At 36.3% G+C, this 20,327-nt stretch overlaps 3 protein-coding genes across 3 annotated transcripts; 1 reads left to right on the top strand and 2 right to left on the bottom strand.

Annotated features, from left to right (window-relative positions):
• Positions 1-9,396: 9,396 nt before the first annotated feature.
• LOC148549713 (hydroxyproline O-galactosyltransferase HPGT1-like) lies at positions 9,397-10,226 on the bottom strand. Its single transcript, XM_088495760.1, has 5 exons — positions 10,179-10,226; positions 10,045-10,094; positions 9,747-9,940; positions 9,538-9,600; positions 9,397-9,449 (listed from the first exon to the last, which is right to left on the bottom strand). Exons 1-5 carry the CDS (start codon positions 10,224-10,226, stop codon positions 9,397-9,399), a joined length of 408 nt encoding a protein of 135 aa, XP_088351886.1.
• A 35-nt stretch (positions 10,227-10,261) lies between these two features.
• Positions 10,262-10,992, bottom strand: LOC148549712 (AUGMIN subunit 1-like). Its single transcript, XM_088495959.1, has 2 exons — positions 10,743-10,992; positions 10,262-10,302 (listed from the first exon to the last, which is right to left on the bottom strand). The coding sequence occupies exons 1-2, from the start codon at positions 10,990-10,992 to the stop codon at positions 10,262-10,264; spliced, it is 291 nt and encodes a 96-aa protein (XP_088352085.1).
• Positions 10,993-13,716: 2,724 nt separating this feature from the next.
• LOC107612330 (13-hydroxylupanine O-tigloyltransferase-like) lies at positions 13,717-19,742 on the top strand. Its single transcript, XM_016314088.3, has 3 exons — positions 13,717-14,172; positions 18,707-19,161; positions 19,292-19,742. Exons 1-3 carry the CDS (start codon positions 13,717-13,719, stop codon positions 19,740-19,742), a joined length of 1,362 nt encoding a protein of 453 aa, XP_016169574.2.
• The last annotated feature ends 585 nt before the right edge of the window (positions 19,743-20,327 follow it).

The raw sequence follows: 20,327 nt of genomic DNA, 5'->3' as shown, positions 1-20,327 counted from the left end.
CAATTACCGTATTTATTCTCATCATGGAACTTTCTTTGAACACGTACAAATTTTTTATTTTTCAAATTTAAATCAATCCAATTGGATCATAATTTAATTTAAAATATTTTTGTACTCTTTTTGAGTACTAATTGATCAAACATATCCATTTTAATCTCTTCTAGCTACCAACCTTTTTATGTACTAGTTGCATGCTAAAAGTTTGGATTATTGATATTATTAATATTTTTTATTATTTTCAATTTTTTTTTAAAATACATGTATCTCGTTTCACTGTAAACGAGATATACACGTGTCGCGTCTACCTATCTTATCTCGTTTACACGGTAAACGAGATACATGCAAAATTATATCGTTTATAGTATAAACGAAATAAGAGAGGGTATTTATTTCGGTAAATATTTTTTAAATTATTTATTTTGGTAATTATTACATTTATTTAATTTATTAAAATAAAAAATTCTATACATACATGCTCTAATCACTACAAGAAAAATTACTTTTAGCGGCTATTTATTTTGCTTTTAGCGGCAATAAAAATAGCCACTAATACATTTACCGGCAATTAGACATTAGCCGTCTTATACTTTGCCGCTAAAAGGCTTTAACGGCAATTATAACATTTGCCGGTAAATACCTTTTTAATGGCTGCAAAAAGTATATAACTATTAGTGGCCATTTTTTTGGCAATTTATATGGCCACTAAAAGTAATTCTAAAATTGCAATGTTATTCATTTTTAGCCGTCGTTATTATTGCCGCCAAAATCCATTTTATCGGTAATTTATATGACCACTAAAAATAATTCTAAAATTGTAATGTTATTTACTTTTAGTTGCCACTACTATTCCCACTAAAATCTTAAGACTTTTTTTTAGTTATATTATACTCAATTTTTTAGAAACAACGAAATTCCTATTTTTTTTTTCTAAAATTTCAATTATTTGTGCCAACAATTATTATTATTATTATTATTATTATGCATAATATAAATATACTGAAATTAATTATTACAAAATAAAATATTTCATTAAACTTAAAATATTGATACACAAATTTCTCTTAAAAAAATAATAAATCATGTTACAAATTTAAATAACAAAAAATATTACAAGTCTATAACTATGTTACATCAAGTTAGGTTATGATAATAGCAAGGGAGAAAATAAAAAAATGAACATAAATTATATATAAGTAATAAGTTGTCACTACATCAAAAGCAGAATAGGAAGCCATTGTCTGCAGTAACAATTCAAAACAAACAAAATAAATAAATGAATAAAAAGAGAAATCAGGAAGCCATCATTGACAATAACAATTAAAATTAACAAAACTTAAATCAATAAAATTAGCCTATGCTCATACCTGAAACCACTTAGAGTGTCAATTATCTATGTATAATGAATCAAAGAAATTTGGTTAATCAAAATGAAAACAAACCATACGAATGTTCTTCAAATTTTTGCTTCCATCTCTCTTCATAGTTCATACACCTCTTGGAATATATCTTTAAATCTGTAACACTATCAAACTGTAAATGAGTTTAAACATCAACAAAATAGAGAGTAAGTCACTAAGTCTAAATTACTAAGAAATTTGGCATACAACAGTGACACTTGACACTATAAATTAAACCAGAGATATGAGAATAATCACCTGCTACCATTATATTTCTTGAGAACTGTATTCTTGGTATTCAAATAAAGTGGCCACCTCTTTGAAAATGCGAGGGACATTGATGATTCAGCAAACGCTCAAATAGACTATAAAATTATCAAAAGCAAGCATGTTTACACACAACAATAAAAATAAAAACAAGGGTTTATACATTTAACTAAAACATAATGGTATATGCTTGTAGAAACTATAAAATGAATCAAATCTCATCAACATTATACATAGCAAGTGCTACACCTGGGACTTTGAAATTGAAAACATCTAATTCCATTGGACTCTCACTATCTTTAGGGACTATATAGACATAGATACAATTTGATAAAAAAAGTCAATGATGCTTAAAATACCAAATACATGTCCAATCACAAAATAGCATAGGAATAGAAAAATTGATTGTATTCTGTAAAAAGGCACACAAAAAATATTATCATATAATTGGGAGATTAATTAGGATACCATTTGTACAAGAGTCACAATACTCCTATAATTAACTTTGAGATTTGATCACAATTTGGAATTAATTTTAAAAGCTAATAACTTTTGCTAATAAGACACGTTATTTTCAAGTCTTCTTTGCGTGAGTTTAGTCCCATTTCTCTTTTCATACTTTTTTATTTTTAACATCAAATTCAAGTCCTCCCCCCAAATTAAAAAAAAAAATCCAGTTTCTTGCAACTTGCTAAGTTACTTTTTAATCACACAAAACCCGAATATACCAAAAAGATTCAAACTATTTCCAAACATAATTAGCTCAAATAAAATTAAGCTAGCATGCAATATTATCCTATAGAGCTACCCTATGCTAATTAAGTATATACTCATCACAATATTTACCTAAATTTTATTCCATCAACTTGGCCATATATATAGACACAGCACACACATTCAACTTGAAGAAATTAGGAGTACAAATAATTAACTAATTATTATAAAGTAACAATAATATAACTCTTATATGATAGGTTAATAAAGAATAGAGAGCTATGAGCGGACGGGAGAGAGTGAGAGTGGGGTGGGAATACACTGGACAGGGACGGTATCGGCTAAATTCCGGTCAAGCAAGGGATCCAAGGGTGTGGAATCGAGAGGAGTACGTTCGTCTGGAACGGGATTCGTTCAGCATCTTTGTGGAAAACTTACCAGGTGATATCTCAAAGCGAGAACTATTTGACCTTTTTTCATGGACGGGGAGGATCAACGACATCTATCTCGCAAGGAAGATGAGAAATGGGATGATATACTTGTTTGCCTTCATACGATACACTACGAAGGGCGGAGCACTGAAGGCAATTGCAGAGATGAATTGCATGACGTTAAGGGGGAAGGAAATTTTCGTTGGGGAGGCTAAATACAGAAGGGATGAGGTTACAAGACAGAGCGAGCCTTTGGCTAAGGGACGGCTACAACAACAGCAGAAGGGGGTCAATCTTGAAGCGAGGGAGCATACAGCTGGGAGTCCACCCTCTCCGACCGTGATTCCGTCTACACATGCTAATACGGAGGGTCAGCCGAAATTGGAGCCGAAGGGGATGGAAGTCTCTGCAGATACGAATAACTTGGAATGGCTGCAGAGGAGTGTGATTGGGAGTGCCACGGATTCAATTGATTTCAGATTGTTGAACGAGTTGGCCCGGAAGGTATGGCCTCACGTTGTTCGAATCTGTGAGCTGGGGAATTACAAGGCTTTGATGATATTTGATAGTGTAACGAACGCGGAGGAGGCACTGAAAGGGCGTGGGGATGGGATGAGGCAGATATTTCATAATGTGTGCCGTTGGAATGAGAATGATAGATATGACAAGAGAAGAGTGTGGATTGAGTGTTATGGTGTTCCGTTACACGTATAGACGGAGGATACGTTCCGTGCAATTGGTGGGCAGTGGGGTGAGGTGATAGTATGTGATAATGGAATAGATGCGGGCACGTCTTTCCAGGCAGGACGCATGCTGATTGATACAGGGCGGTTCGAAACTATTTCGGAATGTATCCGATTATCCGTGGGGTCGAATGTGTATGAGATATTTGTTAAGGAGGTGGGCAGTGGTGCACTTGGCTATTCGGATGGATTGCCAACTGAGGATGAGAAAGGGCATGGTGAGAAGTCTGTCAGCAAGGCTGATCGGCATGCAAGGTCCATGCAGCTGGGAGGGTATGAGACGACGGAGGCGGAGGTGGCCTTGCTGAATAGGCCGGAAGAATCGGAGGAGGGTAGAATTGTAACTGACCATGAGATTTTTGATGAATGGAATAACCGTTTTTTAAATTCAAACACAGTAACGGAAAGAGAATCGGGTTTTGCTCTCAGAGGGGAAAGGGCAGATTTGGCAGAAGACATGTTAGAAAGGACCCAGTCCTGGGCCTATGAGAGGGATCAGGTGGTTGCTGTAGGTGAGATTACAAGTAAGGTGATGTTGGGCTATTGTGCTAAGGAGCAAATTGAATTGGGCCAAAGATCCATGACCCATAAGGACTTAAGCAAGCAACATGAGGAAGTGTTGGGCTCGAACAGCCGAGGCCCAACTGCTATGCCTCAATCTGGGTCAGCAACGGATCTGTTCCTTGGGCCTAGGAGCGGGCGGGTTGGAGGCAACATGGATGGGGAGCTGCTGTCGGGTAGGGCTGGGAAGTGCGATTACTCAGGGCGCGGTGCAGCGCTCATAGTGAGTCAGGGCGGTGCGGACGTGCTGGCTGCAAAGAGGGGAATGGAGGCCGGCGGGAACCGCGAAGTGGTGGCTGTGCTCTCCGGGATGCCACCGCCTAGTGTGGGTGGATGTTGGGCGCAGAATTCCACTGCGATGGATGAGGCTGGAACGATGCCTGTTACCGGCGAGGGGGGCCTGATCCGGTCGGCGACTTGTGCTGGGGGCAGTGGTGCGAGTCTAGGAGCGAGGGGGCTGCTATTGTGTGATTCGGGCAGCTCCCATGCGAGGAAGGGCGTAGGAAGAGAGCCACCGGGGGGTGAGGAGCGGGGAGCCAGGTCGGGGGGATCTGGTACGGGGATGCCGCCGGCGATGGAGGGTGGTTTGGCAGCGAACCAAGTTGACGGGGGTCTCGGATCTGTAGTGGCTGTTGAGGGCAGTCAAATTGGTCTGTCGTGCAGTCGGTGGGAAGGGAATGAACTAGGTGCGGGAGACCGACTATTGACACAGACAGGGAAGGGGAATGGGTCAGACGAGCCAGGGGATATGATGGATTGTTGTGAGGGTTCTACAGGGGGCGATGCTATACGTGACTCTCAGGGGAGTATGGAGGTAGAAGCAGAGGCAGCGAGTGGGGGTAAGGGGGGAGATCTTGAGCGTTTGCACAATGCTTGTTGTGATGAAGTGAGGCCGAGACGGAATCGTCTGAGAAAAGGTGGAGAGATGAAATGGATGAAAATAGGGAAGCATGGAAGCTTGCAGTGGAATCTGGAGCTGTGCAGTATGATGAAGAAGATGACATTATGGCGATTCTTCAGGCACAGAACGAGGCAATAGCTTAGAAGAAAAACTTGGCAAAGAAAAAGGAAAAGGCGAGAAGGAGCCGTCCAAAAAATCGAAAAAAGGTGTGTATAAATGCTTTACAATGATATTTAGTTCCTGGAATATTAGGGGGTTGGCGGGAGTTGGTAAACTGAGCATGGTAAATAGTTTTCGAAAGAAGTTTAAAGTGCATATGCTAGGTTTAATAGAGACGAAGAAAGAACTTGTGACTAAGTTTGATATCATGCAACTGTGGGGTGATGGTGCGGTTAAATGGGAGTTTGTTGAGTCGATTGGTGCTTCAGGTGGACTGCTTTTGTTGTGGGATGAAACAATGTTCCAGAAGACCAATTGCTATAAAGGAGCTCGGTGGTTATGTGTGGAGGGTGTGCTACTGAAAAATAATTTTTCCTGTGCTTTTTGCTTAGTTTATGGTCCGCATGATAGGGCAGAAAAGCTGGTCACGTGGGAAGAGCTAAGTTTTTTATCTGGGTTATGTCAAGTTCCGTTTTGTTATATGGGGGATTTTAATGAGATAACTCATCTGGAAGAAAGGAAGGGCTCTACCTCGCTGCCGGTGTCGACAACTGAGTATAAAGCTTGGATACAGGATATGGAGTTAGTGGATCTAGCAGTCACTGATCGCTCGTTCACCTGGTTCAGAGGGCAATCATGTAGCCGCATTGATAGGAGCCTAGTTAGTGTGGAGTGGCTAGAAGAGTTTCCGGGAACAAGGCTGAGAGGGGGGCCGAGAGGGTTATCTGACCATTGTCCAATTATTATGGACGGGACTCGGTATAGTGGAGGGCCAAGACCTTTTCGGAGCTTGGACTCATGGTTTACGCATGATGGGTTCTTGAGTATGGTAAAGGAGGAGTGGAGAAGCTTGGGAGAGGAAAATATTCTGGACAAGCTAAAGGCTCTGACAGTTCCGCTGACTAGGTGGCATAGAGATAAATTTGGGGACATAGACCGAAGGATTACGCAGTTTGAGGATGAAATCAAAAAAGCAGATGACATAGTTAGTACTGGAGTGGCTGATGGGACTATTGAAGCAAGGAAAAAGGCGCTAGTGAGCTTCTGTAGGAAATGGTATATCAGAAAGGAGTTGCATTGGAAGCAGATGTCAAGGTCTCGCCATGCAAAAGAGATGGATAAAAATACCCGCTACTTTCACAATTTAGCCTCTGCGCGTCGAAGATCCAATCGGATTGATGCCTTAATGGTCAAGGGGAGGATGGTCAGGAACCAAGAAAGAATTAAGGTTGCTATTCGAGACTTTTACAAGGAGCTGTACCACCAGGAAACTTCTCCGGTAATTAGATTCCGGGAAGGGCTTGTTCAGCGAATCAATGAGGCAGAGGCAACAGAGCTAGAGGTGATGCCAATGCCTGATGAAGTAAAGGCGGCTGTTTGGGATTGTGAGTCAACAAAGGCACCAGGTAGTGATGGGTACAACATGAACTTCATCAAGAAGTGTTGGGATGAATTAGGGAAGGAGTTCACTGATGCGGTGGTCGATTTTTTCCAGTCATCTAAGCTTCCTAGCGATGCGAATGTAACTTGGGTGACGCTGGCACCGAAGTTTACTGGAGCCAGAGAAATTAAGGATCTCCGACCGATTAGTATGGTGGGCTGTCTTTATAAGGTAATTTCTAAAGTATTGGTTCGGAGGATGCGGAAAGTGATGCCGGGATTGGTAGGAGAGACGCAGAGTGCATTCGTAAAGGGGAGAAAAATACATGATGGGGCACTGATTGCTTGCGAAACGGTGCACTGGCTGAAATCACGGAAAAAGAGCGCCGCGATAATAAAGCTGGATTTCCAAAAGGCTTATGATAGAGTTAAGTGGAGCTTTCTGGATATTGTACTGCAGATGATGGGCTTCGGTCAGAAATGGCGAGGGTGGATAAAGGAGTGTGTCTGCTCTGCATCTATGTCGATTCTTGTTAATGGGTCACCTACGAAGCCTTTCAAAATGGAAAGGGGCTTGCGACAAGGAGACCCGCTGTCCCATTTTCTGTTTGTTTTAATTGTGGATGTGCTCCATAGAATGATTGGCAAGGCAGTGAGGAATGATCGTATATCTCCACTACTACTTGGGAGGGATCACATCGAGTTATCTCACCTGCAGTTTGCGGATGATACCATTCTTTTCTGTCCTCCTAAGGAAGAGACCATAAGGAATTATCAGCGATTACTCCGATGCTTTGAACTGATGTCTGGGTTGAACATTAATTTTGAAAAGTCCAACCTTATTCCGGTTAATTGTGATCGGATGTGGGTCCGTAGGATGTGTCAGCTGTTGGGGTGCAAGGAGGCATCACTGCCAGTCAGATATTTGGGTATTCCCCTGGGAGCAAATCCGAGGCTGGTAAAGACATGGAAACCGGTGATTGACAAGGTTGAAGATAAGCTCAGTTTGTGGAAAGCAAAGACTCTTAACAAAGCGGGAAAGCTGGTCCTAATTAAGTCGGTTCTTAATAGCTTGCCTATTTACTACCTCAGCCTGTATAAGATGCCGAAGACAGTGGCGGAAAAGCTGATTTCCCTACAACGACGGTTCTTGTGGAGTAAAGAGGATGGGAGGCACGGAGTACCGCTTGTGAAGTGGGAAATAGTTATGGCTCCGAAGCAAGCAGGTGGTTTGGGAGTTGGGGATGCGGTGATTCGAAATACAGCTCTGCTGTTCAAGTGGTGGTGGAGGTTCTCAAAAGAAGACTGTCCTTTATGGAAGCAAGTTGTTTGCTCCTGCAACAACATAAATCCTACTGTGATGCTGCAAGGCCAGCCAGTTCCCATAAGAGGGGGTCATTGGCGGGATATATGCCAGCTACAAATTAGTGAGTCGCAGTTGCGAGAAAAGATGATCAGCGGGTTGTCTATGGAGCTCGGTAATGGCAGAACAATCCGGTTCTGGGAGGATAGCTGGTTGCCGCCTGGGGTGTTGAAAGATATGTTTCCTAGACTCTTCTCGGTCTCGACCTTGCAAGGTTCTGTTATAGGGGATTGTGGGTTTTGGGATGGGATAGAGTGGATTTGGAGCTTTCAGTGGAGGAGAGAGCTGTTCCAATGGGAGTTGGATTTAGTCCACCAGGTTCATGAGCTGCTACAATCGGTCAAGCCCACCAATGAAAAAGAGGATGGCGTGGTATGGAAATTTGATAAAACAGGAGTTTACTCAACGGCTTCCTTTGGGAAGGTTTTGCAGGCGGAAGTCCTACCGGAGGAAATCACTAGCTATAGCTTCACTCGTACTGTTTGGAAAGGACTTGTACCTCCGAGGGTTGAGCTGCTTACTTGGTTTGTCTTGGTTGGAAGGGTGAATACTAAGGATCGACTATGTAGATTCCGGGTTATTACTCAGCAGGATACTAGGTGTGTGCTATGCGATAAGGCTGAGGAAACTGTTTTTCATTTGTTCCTTGAGTGCGAGACCACATGGAAGGTGTGGTGTGCTTGGCTGCTGGCCTTGGGACGACAATGGAGCCTTCCAGGTACACTAAAGGATCACTTTGAAAGCTGGACGAAGTTATCGGTAAGGAAGGTAGACAGAAAGAGGTGGTTCATTGGGTTCTTTGCGGTTATTTGGACAACCTGGCTAGAAAGGAATGGTAGGCTCTTCAGAGATCATACTTCCAGCATGGAGGACATCATAAACAGGTTGTTTAGGTACTCTGAGGAATGGAGTGGGGCTGACCCATTTGGGTGTTGATAGCCATGCAGAAGAGGACTAGGGATTGGTTTCTTGACGTTTGTTATTTCTTGTAGCTTCTTTAATTGCTCCACTCTATGTGTTGAGCTTCCTTTGATTCAAAAAAAAAAACTCTTATATGATAGTTGATTATAGACAACCTGCAACAAAGTAATATTGACCATTTGATTCCAAATATTTTTGTCCGAAAATCAACACATTGAATTAAAACTAAAGCAACAATTATTTGCCAATAACAATAAATTAAAACTTGCCTTGAGATAATTATTCATCATTGATAAACATAATTGCAGTGCATCCCATTTATCTGCAGCATAAGCAAAAACCAATTTAGCTTTATTTGGGATTCCCTCGTTTGATTCCACGTGATCATCTTGTCAACATAAGAGTTGAAGGCAGTGAGCTAAACCAGCTTATGCTCTGAGACCTCATTTTTCACTCACAATAAACCACAAAATACTTGTCAAATTCCAGAAAAGCAGAATGTTTAAAGAGAATAAAATCCTTCGACTAGTTAAACTTACAAGAATTAGGATGTCATTAGTTAACATATTCTCACGATCAATGTCCTTATCCTGATTGTTTCCACGATTTTCACTGCAAAATTGTTTATAAGCCATAAGAATCACAATTTGGATCCAACATGCCCCCTCATCCCAAAAAAATTAAAAGTAAGAATTTAAACCTTCTCTCAATAACAAATCGTGCAACAATGCCCTTCCATCCTCCAGTTTCTTCAAAGTTGCACCTGCAAAGAAAGAACTCTTAATGTTAAAACCACCTCTAATCCACAATTTCAATGAGCAAACCGTGCAATATTAATCATGGCAGAGTAATTTACAATGTCAGTGATTTCTAATTAAGTAAGAGAAAGAACAAAACATATATAATTACTAATTCCCATCCAGACATTGCGAATGGCGTCCCTATTCTTCTGGCGGCCAAATGTTGTGAGTACACATATCATAACCAAAGGCTTTCTCTCAGAGTAAATTCCATTGGTCTCAAGCAGTTGCTTCAAAACAAAAACCTCATTCCTAACAGCAGCAAGTTCCATCTCAAGGGAATAGAGCTTCTTGTGTTGTTTCCTAAACAATCACACGATGAAACAAGTACTGAACAAGTTCCAAGCATGAAATGATCGTCATTAACAAATATCCAAACAAGAATTAAGAGATCAAGTTGAGTGAACCTACAGATTATGATCTTCAAAGTATCTTCTACTGATATCGCAAATTGTCCCTATAACAGTTAACAAAACGAAACCCTAAGCATGATTAGACTAAAATGAATAAAAATCAAATTGTTAGGAACTTGAAGAATTACCTGGCCAATGATCCTGTCGAGCTGTTTGATTGCAACTCTGGTAAACATACCAAATACCAACTTCAGCTTCCCAGCTCCATTAATTACAGTATCAGTGGCCCGATACTGATCACCAAAAGCATGCCTACCAATACAAATGGCCCGATTCAAATTTCATTATCTAAAAACAATTTAAAAGTGCATTACTATTGCATCTTAGAAGGTTCAACACACATTCATGTTCAAAAACATGGACATAACCCTAAAATAATGTGTCCTTGATGTAAAATGAGCAAAAGTAACTTATCAAAGTATTGTCCTTCAAACAATCATCACCATCGTCATCTCAGATCACAAACCAAGAAAGTAATAATAATTAAGATTACAAAAATAGAATTCATCAAATCTGGACTTAGAAATTCCAGTAATCAAATCCCTAATAGAAAAAAGAAAAGATTAAAAATTAAAAAGAAAATTGGTAAAGCGAGAATTGAGGTCTCAGTCAACAATTTAATATATAACTTCCATGATGCAGGAGTCTCACTAACTTGAATTAACTTGAATCACGGTTAATTAGAACCGTACCTCGGGATCGGTACTCAGAGGCCTTCTGGCAAAAATCGCGAGTGACGAGACGCACAACTTCATCTTTGGCTTTGGAGACGATTAAGAGGCCGTGCAAATGCGAGACGCTGCGAGGCGTGTACTCAAACCCTGGAACGGGTTTGCTGGCGGCTTCGAATGTCTTCGCCAACCACTCACTCACTTCCTCGATCCGAGAAGACGCATCGGAGCCGCTCTTTGGTTCTAGCTCCGCAGGATTCTGATCGGCCATTCGTAATTCGAGCTGGGAGAGACAGAGTGCGAAATGAGAGGTGATTTTGGGATTTGTATTGACGTCACAGCTTATTGCTGAAGATCGGCGGTGTCAGAGAAAGGTGTAGATGTCAGAGGTTTGGGCATTGCTACCAGATCTAGAGATGAGTTAGTGGAGGAGGCACCTTTGCTCGACGGCGGTGGCGATAGCGGCAGCGACGGCTACGATGAGATTAGAGTTTTGGCGGTGATACCATTCTTCACCTTCAACATAAGCTAGACGCTTTTCTCTGAATATCTAAATGAGTGAAGTATCAATCCGGCCGCTGTCCATTTCCAAGAATGACAACGCGACCCCTCAAAATAAAATCGATCAACTTCGGTCCTTGTCCCCTAATTTCGTAATACAACGCGGTTCCTGTGGGTATTTTTCCATTAACTCTGAACGGAAAATGCTAATGTGTCAGGTTCAGAAATGGACAGGAGTCTAATTGTCTCCAAATTTAAATTAGTTAGGGGTTTATTTGTCCTTATAATTTTTTAAATAAATTTTTTTTAGATTATTTTTTATTTATTATATTAATATTCTTTTTTTAATAAATTATTAAATATATAGTATAATAAGTACAAACTAATTAATAAATTATTCAAATTTAAAAATATCATTTATTATCAAACTAAATAAATCATTCTCAAATATAATTTTTAAATACATAAATAATAAACATTAAAATTCAGTTAATACATTAATAATAATAATCCTATGATATATATTAGTATTATGATCTAGATAATTTTTCACAATAAAGTAAAAACTAATGAACACATTACTTGATATATAGTAAAATATTTTTGAGTAATAACAAGTTTAATTTTTTATCTCTTTAAACTAAATTAATAATTCTATTTAATATCTTTGTACTAAAATATACTATGAGCAAGCTACTAATACTAAATAAAATAATTAAAATATATAACCTTTAATGAAATAATTAAATACTAATTGAAATAATTCTATTTTTTATCTCTTTAATTGAATTTTAATATACTTAAAATTTTAATTAATCTATATTATTCTTATATTGATAAATCTTTATCAATCTATAACGTTATGATCATATGTATTATTAATAGATTAATAATATTATTGATACTTTAAATTTGTTGAGTTTATAAATGGTCTCCATATATATATATATATATATTAATTATTTCATTTAGTATTATTAGTAGTTTACTCATAGTGTATTTTAGTATAAAGATATTAAATAGAATTATTAATTTAGTTTAAAGAGATAAAAAATTAAATTTATTATTACTCAAAAATATTTTACTATATATCAAGTAATGTGTTTATTAGTTTGAAAAATTATTTAGATCATAATACTAATAGTATATCATAGGGTTATTATTATTAATGTATTAACTGAATTTTAATGTTTATTATTTATGTATTTAAAAATTATATTTGAGAATGATTTATTTAGTTTGATAATAAATGATATTTTTAAATTTGAATAATTTATTAATTAGTTTGTACTTATTATACTATATATTTAATAATTTATTGGAAAAAGAATATTAATATAATAAATAAAAAATAATCTAAAAAATATTGTTTAAAAAATTATAAGGACAAATAAACCCCTAACAATTTAAATTTAGAGACAATTAGACCTCTATCCATTTCTGAACCTGACACGTCAGCATTTTCCGTTCAGAGTTGACGGAAAAATACCCACAGAGACTGCGTTGTGTGACGAAATCAGGGGACAGGGACCGAAGTGGATCAATTTTATTTTGAGGGGTCGCGTTGTCATTCTTGAAAATGGACAAGGACCGGGTTGGTACTTCACTCTATCTGAATCAACATTTTTTACGCCAAAGTTCTAAAAAGCACAAGCAATAACTCATTAAAAAAATATTTTAATGATAATAATACTGGCCATAACTCTATGGCCACTAAAATTTTTTTACAAACAATTTTTTTTGTATTTATTAGTGACAATAAAAACAATTGTCATTATAATATATAGTAATAAAGGCAAATATATAATTGCCGCAAAAACATAACTTAAATTAAAGAATTAGTGGTCATTATATTATTGCCACTAAAAGTTTGTCGCTAAAACATGTTTTTTTTTTTTTTTTGTAGTGTAACATAAACACAAAAAAACAACACTAATCTTAAAGTCGGCTACCCTAGCGATGTGTCATGTCGAGTTCATCAGTCGGTTAATGTCCGCATTATGTGCATTCGCGCGCGCCATAATCGTCGAGTAATTTGATAAAATGATTAGAAAATAGTAGAAGTGGGATAAAAGGTGAAGAAATTGATGAAATATCTATCCAAATAATGTTGTAAACGGATTTTATATATATAGGCCAGCTCCTCTCTTATTTCGTCTACATTATAAACGAAATACATGCATTTTTATTTCGTTTACACTGTAAGCAAAATAAAAAATAAGATAAATTTTTGTAAAAAATGCTACAAATGATATATTTTAATAAATAAAATATTTTTTATTTATTTAAAAAAAATCCCATACACAGCAAACTGATTTACTTCTGTATATAAATAGTTCCTCTCCTTCTATATGCTGCACTGAATTTAATCAAGTTTAATTTATTCAGTTTACACTTTTCTTTCTATACCTTCTTAATAATATCAACATTTCAGTTTGTTCATCAAACACCAATATTTCGATTCTTACTTTAATTCCCAAAAAATCACATAATAATGGTTCTCCAGAAATCATCATCATCTATGGTGTTTAAAGTGAGGAGGAACCCAGCGGAGCTAGTGCCACCTGCTGGACCCACCCCCCATGAGCTCAAGCTTCTCTCCGACATTGATGACCAACAAGGTCTACGCATCCACTATGCAGCGGTTCATATCTTTCCTTTCAACCCTTCAATGGCAGGGAAAGACCCTGCCCATGTCATCAGGGAAGCGTTGTCCAAAGCACTTGTGTTCTATTATCCACTTGCTGGGAGGCTTAGGGAAGGTCCTAAGGGCAAACTTATGGTGGATTGCACTGGCGAAGGTGTATTGTTCATCCAAGCTGAAGCATATGTTACACTTGACCATTTTGGTGTTGATCCTCTTCCTCCATTCCCTTGCTTTCATGAGCTCCTCTATGATGTTCCATTTTCTAATGATGGAATTGTTAACTCTCCGCTCCTCCTTATTCAGGTTAAATTATTTACACACACGATTGTCGTATCATTATAAAAAAAAAAAAATGAAACAATAAAAGGAAATGAAACAATTTATAGAACAAAGAAATGAAACAATAAAAAGTAAAACTAATTTAGAATACATAGTTTAAAATTTAAAGTTTAGAATTTATAATTTATAATTTAAGATTTTAACTAGTATTTTTACCTGTAATAACATTACGATAATATAAATCTTTTAAAATTATGTCAGTTTTGTCATGACATTACAGATTATGGCACAAAAAATTTATAAAATCAAATTACTTTTACAAAATAGTCATAAAAGACAAAAGTTTTCATCAATTTAGAAAACATGAGACTCTGTAAATAAAAAAATTAAATAATAAGATTTTTAGTTATTATTTTCATCTTGAAAGAGTTTAATTCTTTGTTAATAATTAATTTAATATTTATTATTTAAAATTTAAAAGAATTTAATGTATATACTTTTACATTTGATTAGGCGTCAAGTCTGTTACAGAAATAAAAGCAATTAATTTTTATGCTTGCTATTTAAAAATAATATTTTTTCTCTCTATGTATATAAAAATATAATTAGATATTAGTATAAAAAAATTTATATTGATAGTTATAAAATTAACTCAATTTTTTTAAAAATAATTGAATCTTGATTCTAACTTTTAATCACAACATTAGTATTTTCTCCAAATTATATGTAATAAATATTTGAAGGAAGAGAAGTAAAAATATAGATTAGAAAAATAAGTAGTAAAAATTTAAAATTAAATAAAAAAATATACATATAATAATATTTTTAATTTAAATTATATTATCTTGTTGATTTTATTTTTTATAGAATAGAAAGGTAGAGAAAAATAAAGAATAAGAAAAAAGAGAGAGAAAGATAAATAAGAAGAATGAGAAATGGAGTTTGTTAATTTTAAAAAGAAAAATTTTATTTTAATTGTAATGAAAAAATATCTAGTGACATATTTTAGTTTGTCAAATTATTAGTATAAAATATAAATTATAAATTATATATAGAGTGGAAGGGATGGAGAGAAATAGAAAAAAAAGAGAGAAAGATAGATAAGAGAGTGTAGGAAGGGAGTTTATTAATTTTGGAGAAAAATATTTCCTCTTAATTTTAATAAGAGAGAGTCACACATTTTGGTTATTAAATTAGTTAGTAATATATAATATAGTTATATTTCAGTTTCAATTTTAATATTTTAATTTTAATTTAATTTAAATACAATTAAAAAATTTTATGTTACATATTTTGATGGTCAAATTTGTAATTAGTCATTGATAATAATATATAAAAAAGATAGAGTGGGTGAAGGAATGAGGAAGATACAAAAAGAAAGAGAAAGCAGGGAAGAATTTTTTAATTTTAAAGAAAAAAATTTAATTTCAATTGTAATGAGAAAATAGCATGCGTGTGATATATTTTTGTTATAAAATTAATAATATATAATAGATATAATAGATTTTTAAAGGGGTATAGAATTTAATATGTTAGAATTTAAAATTTAAGAGGTTAGGATTTAGGGTTTTTTACTTAAATAAATTGTTTGCATTTCAAAATTACCTGATTCCCCTAAAACAGATTTTGCAACGTGATTATCCTTTTTGTATTATTATATAAATCGTCCTAGGGTGCAAAGGGTTATATAAAACATGAATCATCTCACCCTAGAACGATTAATGCATGAACTTGTGAGGCAAAGTAAGAGTAAATCGTGGCAGGGCTTCTTGGGTTAGAAGTAGAGCATAAATCGTCCCAGGGTAGTAGGTTTTAGGTGTTAATGGGCTAAACCAAACTGGGCTGCCACGATTTATGTGTTATTGAGACCCTCAGGAGCCTGGGACGATTTATGTGTTACTTTGTAACACTCAAAGGGCTGGGACGATTTATGCCCAAGTTATAACCCTAAGGACTCAAGTCAACGGGTTAACGGTTCAACCGAAAATTCACCGGTTGAACCGATTGACCTGGTGCAATATAATTAAAAAATAAAATATATTAAAAATTTTCAAATTTAAAATTTAAATACATATTTTCACTAATAATCCAACTTCAACTTTTTAAAAAAAATTTGAAACTCAAGCGGTTCGGTCAAACCGGTCTTATCGAGTGATATCAGTTTAAACCATTTCATTCCGGGTTTGACCATACCCAACCGGTTCGTTTCCTCATCCGGTCAGATCATCAGATTGGACCGGCTCAGAACCCCATTGCCCGATTTTTCTCTCGAACCGGTTCGGTCCAGTCCGGTCCGAACTCAATAGTAAAATCAGCAAATTTCATGGGATTCTACCGTCAGAACCATCACCCTATCATGAGCGAATTCCATAATCTATTAAGAACACTGATTTCTAACATCTTATACTAAACCAAAAACTAACTAAATCACTGTACATGGTATCCGACAACGTCTTAATAAAAAAATATTCTAAGATGCATATTCACCCTATACAATATCATCCAACATACTATATCATCCAAAATTTAAAAACATTAGAAAATTTAAAATCTTACCTCTTGATCGATAAATCCGGCAACATGCGCAATGCCATTTAAGTGGTACATATCTCCTTGGTTCGCGGCCATTACCACCGCCAGTGAGATCCCCCAACTCCACCAACTGGCCGCCGACGGCCCACTGCCACCACCCCCGGTGCCACTCAGACGCCTCTGCCCACCACCAGCTGCACCTCCGCCACCGGCTGGTCCCACCCCCGAAAACAGTTCTCCCTCCAAACTTCCTCTCCGCTCAAATATGGTGGCTCCAAGACCTCCCTCCAATCTGATGATCTGACCAGATGAGGGAACGAACCGGTTGGGTATGGTCAAACCCGGAATGAAATGGTTTAAACTGATATCATTCGATAAGACCGGTTCGACCGAACCGCTTGAGTTTCAAATTTTTTTAAAAAAGTTGAAGTTGGATTATTAGTGAAAATATGTATTTAAATTTTAAATTTGAAAATTTTTAATATATTTTATTTTTTAATTATATTGCACCAGGTCAATCGGTTCAACCGGTGAATTTTCGGTTGAACCGTTAACCCGTTGACTTGAGTCCTTAGGGTTATAACTTGGGCATAAATCGTCCCAGCCCTTTGAGTGTTACAAAGTAACACATAAATCGTCCCAGGCTCCTGAGGGTCTCAATAACACATAAATCGTGGCAGCCCAGTTTGGTTTAGCCCATTAACACGTAAAACCTACTACCCTGGGACGATTTATGCTCTACTTCTAACCCAAGAAGCCCTGCCACGATTTACTCTTACTTTGCCTCACAAGTTCATGCATTAATCGTCCTAGGGTGAGATGATTCATGTTTTATATAACCCTTTGCACCCTAGGACGATTTATATAATAATACAAAAAGGATAATCACGTTGCAGAATCTGTTTTAGGGGAATCAGGTAATTTTGAAATGCAAACAATTTATTTAAGTAAAAAACCCTAGGATTTAGGGACAACTAACGACACACTAGTAGTTAATGGTGGAGGGGCCACGACAAATAATACGGTGGTGGTGCCTGAAATTGTAATGTTGGAAGGAAAAAAAGAAATGGGACGAGATAAAAGGATAATTTTAAAATAATTGAATAAATAGATAAGATATTTGTTAGATTGTTGACTCTTAGATAAGATGTTTGCTAGGTTGTTGACTCTTTAATTAGGTTGATTCTTTTGTTTATATTTTTATGGAAATATTTGGTAATTAAAAAAATTTAATTAAAATTAAGGGCGTCAATGGATCAAATCTGATTCGCATATCTGTGATATTTATTCGAATTCGATTCAAAAATTGTGGATATGGATTCGATCTGCAAGGCTATCAGATCAGATCAGACCCATACACTAATCAGATCGGATTGCGGATTTTGTGTTGGTATCTGTATATCTGATCCACATACCCGTCTATCCGCAAAAATAAAAAAATAAATAAGTAAATATTCTTTTTATGTTTTATTTCAATTAATAATTATCAGATATGTTGTATTATTTTAATTTATTATTTAAGAAAAATATGTTTAATATTATTTTAAGAATCAAAATATTTAAAAAATAAAAAAAATGAATTTTATTGATATTTTTTAATAAAAATAAACTTTTAAAAATATTTTGAGTTTTGCGGATATATCTGATATCCGATTCTATCCGATCCGCAAATGTGCAGATCGGATCCAAGATTAAAAACTACGAATATTTGATCCGATCTGATCCGATGATTTTAGTGTGGATCAGATCGAAATTTTGGTCATATTCGATCCGATCCGATCCGAGTTTACTCCTAATTAAAATCAACTAAAATTTATTTTATTTAGTATTAATTAATTATTGCAATAATTAACGAATATTAAATAAAAAAAATTGACCTTTTTTTTTCTCCCTAACAATATCGATATTTTTATTAGTCCATCATAATTTACGAAAACAATCTTATTTTTTACTGTATGAAAAAATAAGATTTGTAGTTTGTAACGGAGATAGTGTTCATATGTTATATGATTGAACGGATTGGCAGGTGACACAGCTCAAATGCGGCAGTTTCATCTTTGCTATGCGTGTGAACCACACAATGTGTGATGGAAGTGGATATATTCAATTCATAAAGGCCATAGCAGAAATAGCCCAAGGTGCATCTAAGCCTTCCATCATGCCAGTGTGGTGTAGGGAACTGCTTTGTGCCAGAGACCCACCCAAAGTCACATTCATCCACCATGAATACAACCAACTACCGCTCGAAGATGACAACAAAAGTGTCTCCTTGAAACCCTGCCATGCTTCCTTCTTCTTTGGCTCCAAAGAGATTGAGGCATTGCGCTGCCTCTTCCCTCGTCACCATGTTCAATCTTCCACCACCTTCGATGTCCTCACTGCATGCCTCTGGCGTTGTCATACAGCTGCACTCCAATGGAAAAACCCCAATCAAGAGGTTCGCTTCATGTGCGTAGTCAATGCACGTTTTGAACCTTGCAGGTTAAAATAACTACCTCTACACACTCTCCTATTTAATTTGAACAGGGATAACTAGCTATTAAAAGAAGGGTAATTTTTATTTGATTCTCTCTGATCTTTTCTTTTGCTATTACCATTATTTTTGTGATAGGCTTAGTCCTCCACTACCTGAAGGGTATTATGGCAACGCATTTGTGTTTCCTGCGGCAGTTTCTACTGCGGGGATGCTATGCGGGCAGCCCATGACCTATGCATTGGAGTTGGTGAAGAAAGTAAAGAAAGAAGCAACTGAGGAATATGTTCACTCTACTGCCGATCTAATGGCCATTAAAGGAAGGCCTCTATTCTCCTTGACAGGATCCTTTATCGTGTCAGACATCACAAAATCTGGGATAAGAGATGTGGATTATGGATGGGGTAAGCCTTTGTATTCTGGACCAGACAAGGCCGGTGTAGATAATATTCCTGGTTTGAGCTTCTATGTTCCATATACTAACGCTAAAGGAGAGCATGGTAGATTGGTTTTAATTTGCCTCCCAGAAGAAGCCATGAAAAGGTTTGAGAACGAGCTTAATGAAATGCTTCAGATCAAGGATGAATAAAATCCTATCAAGTCAATAGTGTCCAATCTGTAGTGGATGGTTGATCTGAATATCAAAATATGCATGCATGTCAACTTAGTTTCATAACTTGTCGCATGTGTGTCTGTTATGAGGGTGTGTGCCCGCGTGTTTTTTTTTTTTTTTTTAATAATAAAGAATTGATCTGATGATAATTCATATGTTTTAGAGGAATGTTAGGACAGCAACTTTTGTGATTTATAGTCATTAAATAGTCATCAATGATAGTTTTAATGGTGTGAAATTTTATCCAATGGCTCACTTTTCTTTACTGGTTACATGATGGCTAAAATTTAACAAAGTTGCTGTCACTTAGACTTTTCCTATATTTTATATTGTGATCATCTACTGTTGCTGCTGCTATTATTATTATTAAATCGAAAATATAGATAATTTATAATGAAAATTTTAATGTTAAGGCCATTATTGCGTACTTCCCTTTGGTAACAAAACTTAAAAGGGAAGAAAAATATTGGTATTTTCTGTATGTATTTAGTTTTAAATAATTATACAAGATAGTGCTACATATACATCGGCGAGTATCTTTGCAAATCTGTCATAATAATA

Source organism: Arachis ipaensis, chromosome B8 (assembly GCF_059453495.1).
Source record: "Arachis ipaensis isolate K30076 ecotype BB chromosome B8, ASM5945349v1, whole genome shotgun sequence".
Lineage (NCBI taxonomy): Eukaryota > Viridiplantae > Streptophyta > Magnoliopsida > Fabales > Fabaceae > Arachis > Arachis ipaensis.
Note: the sequence above shows the minus strand (reverse complement) of the source record. Positions and strands in the feature narration are given on the sequence as shown.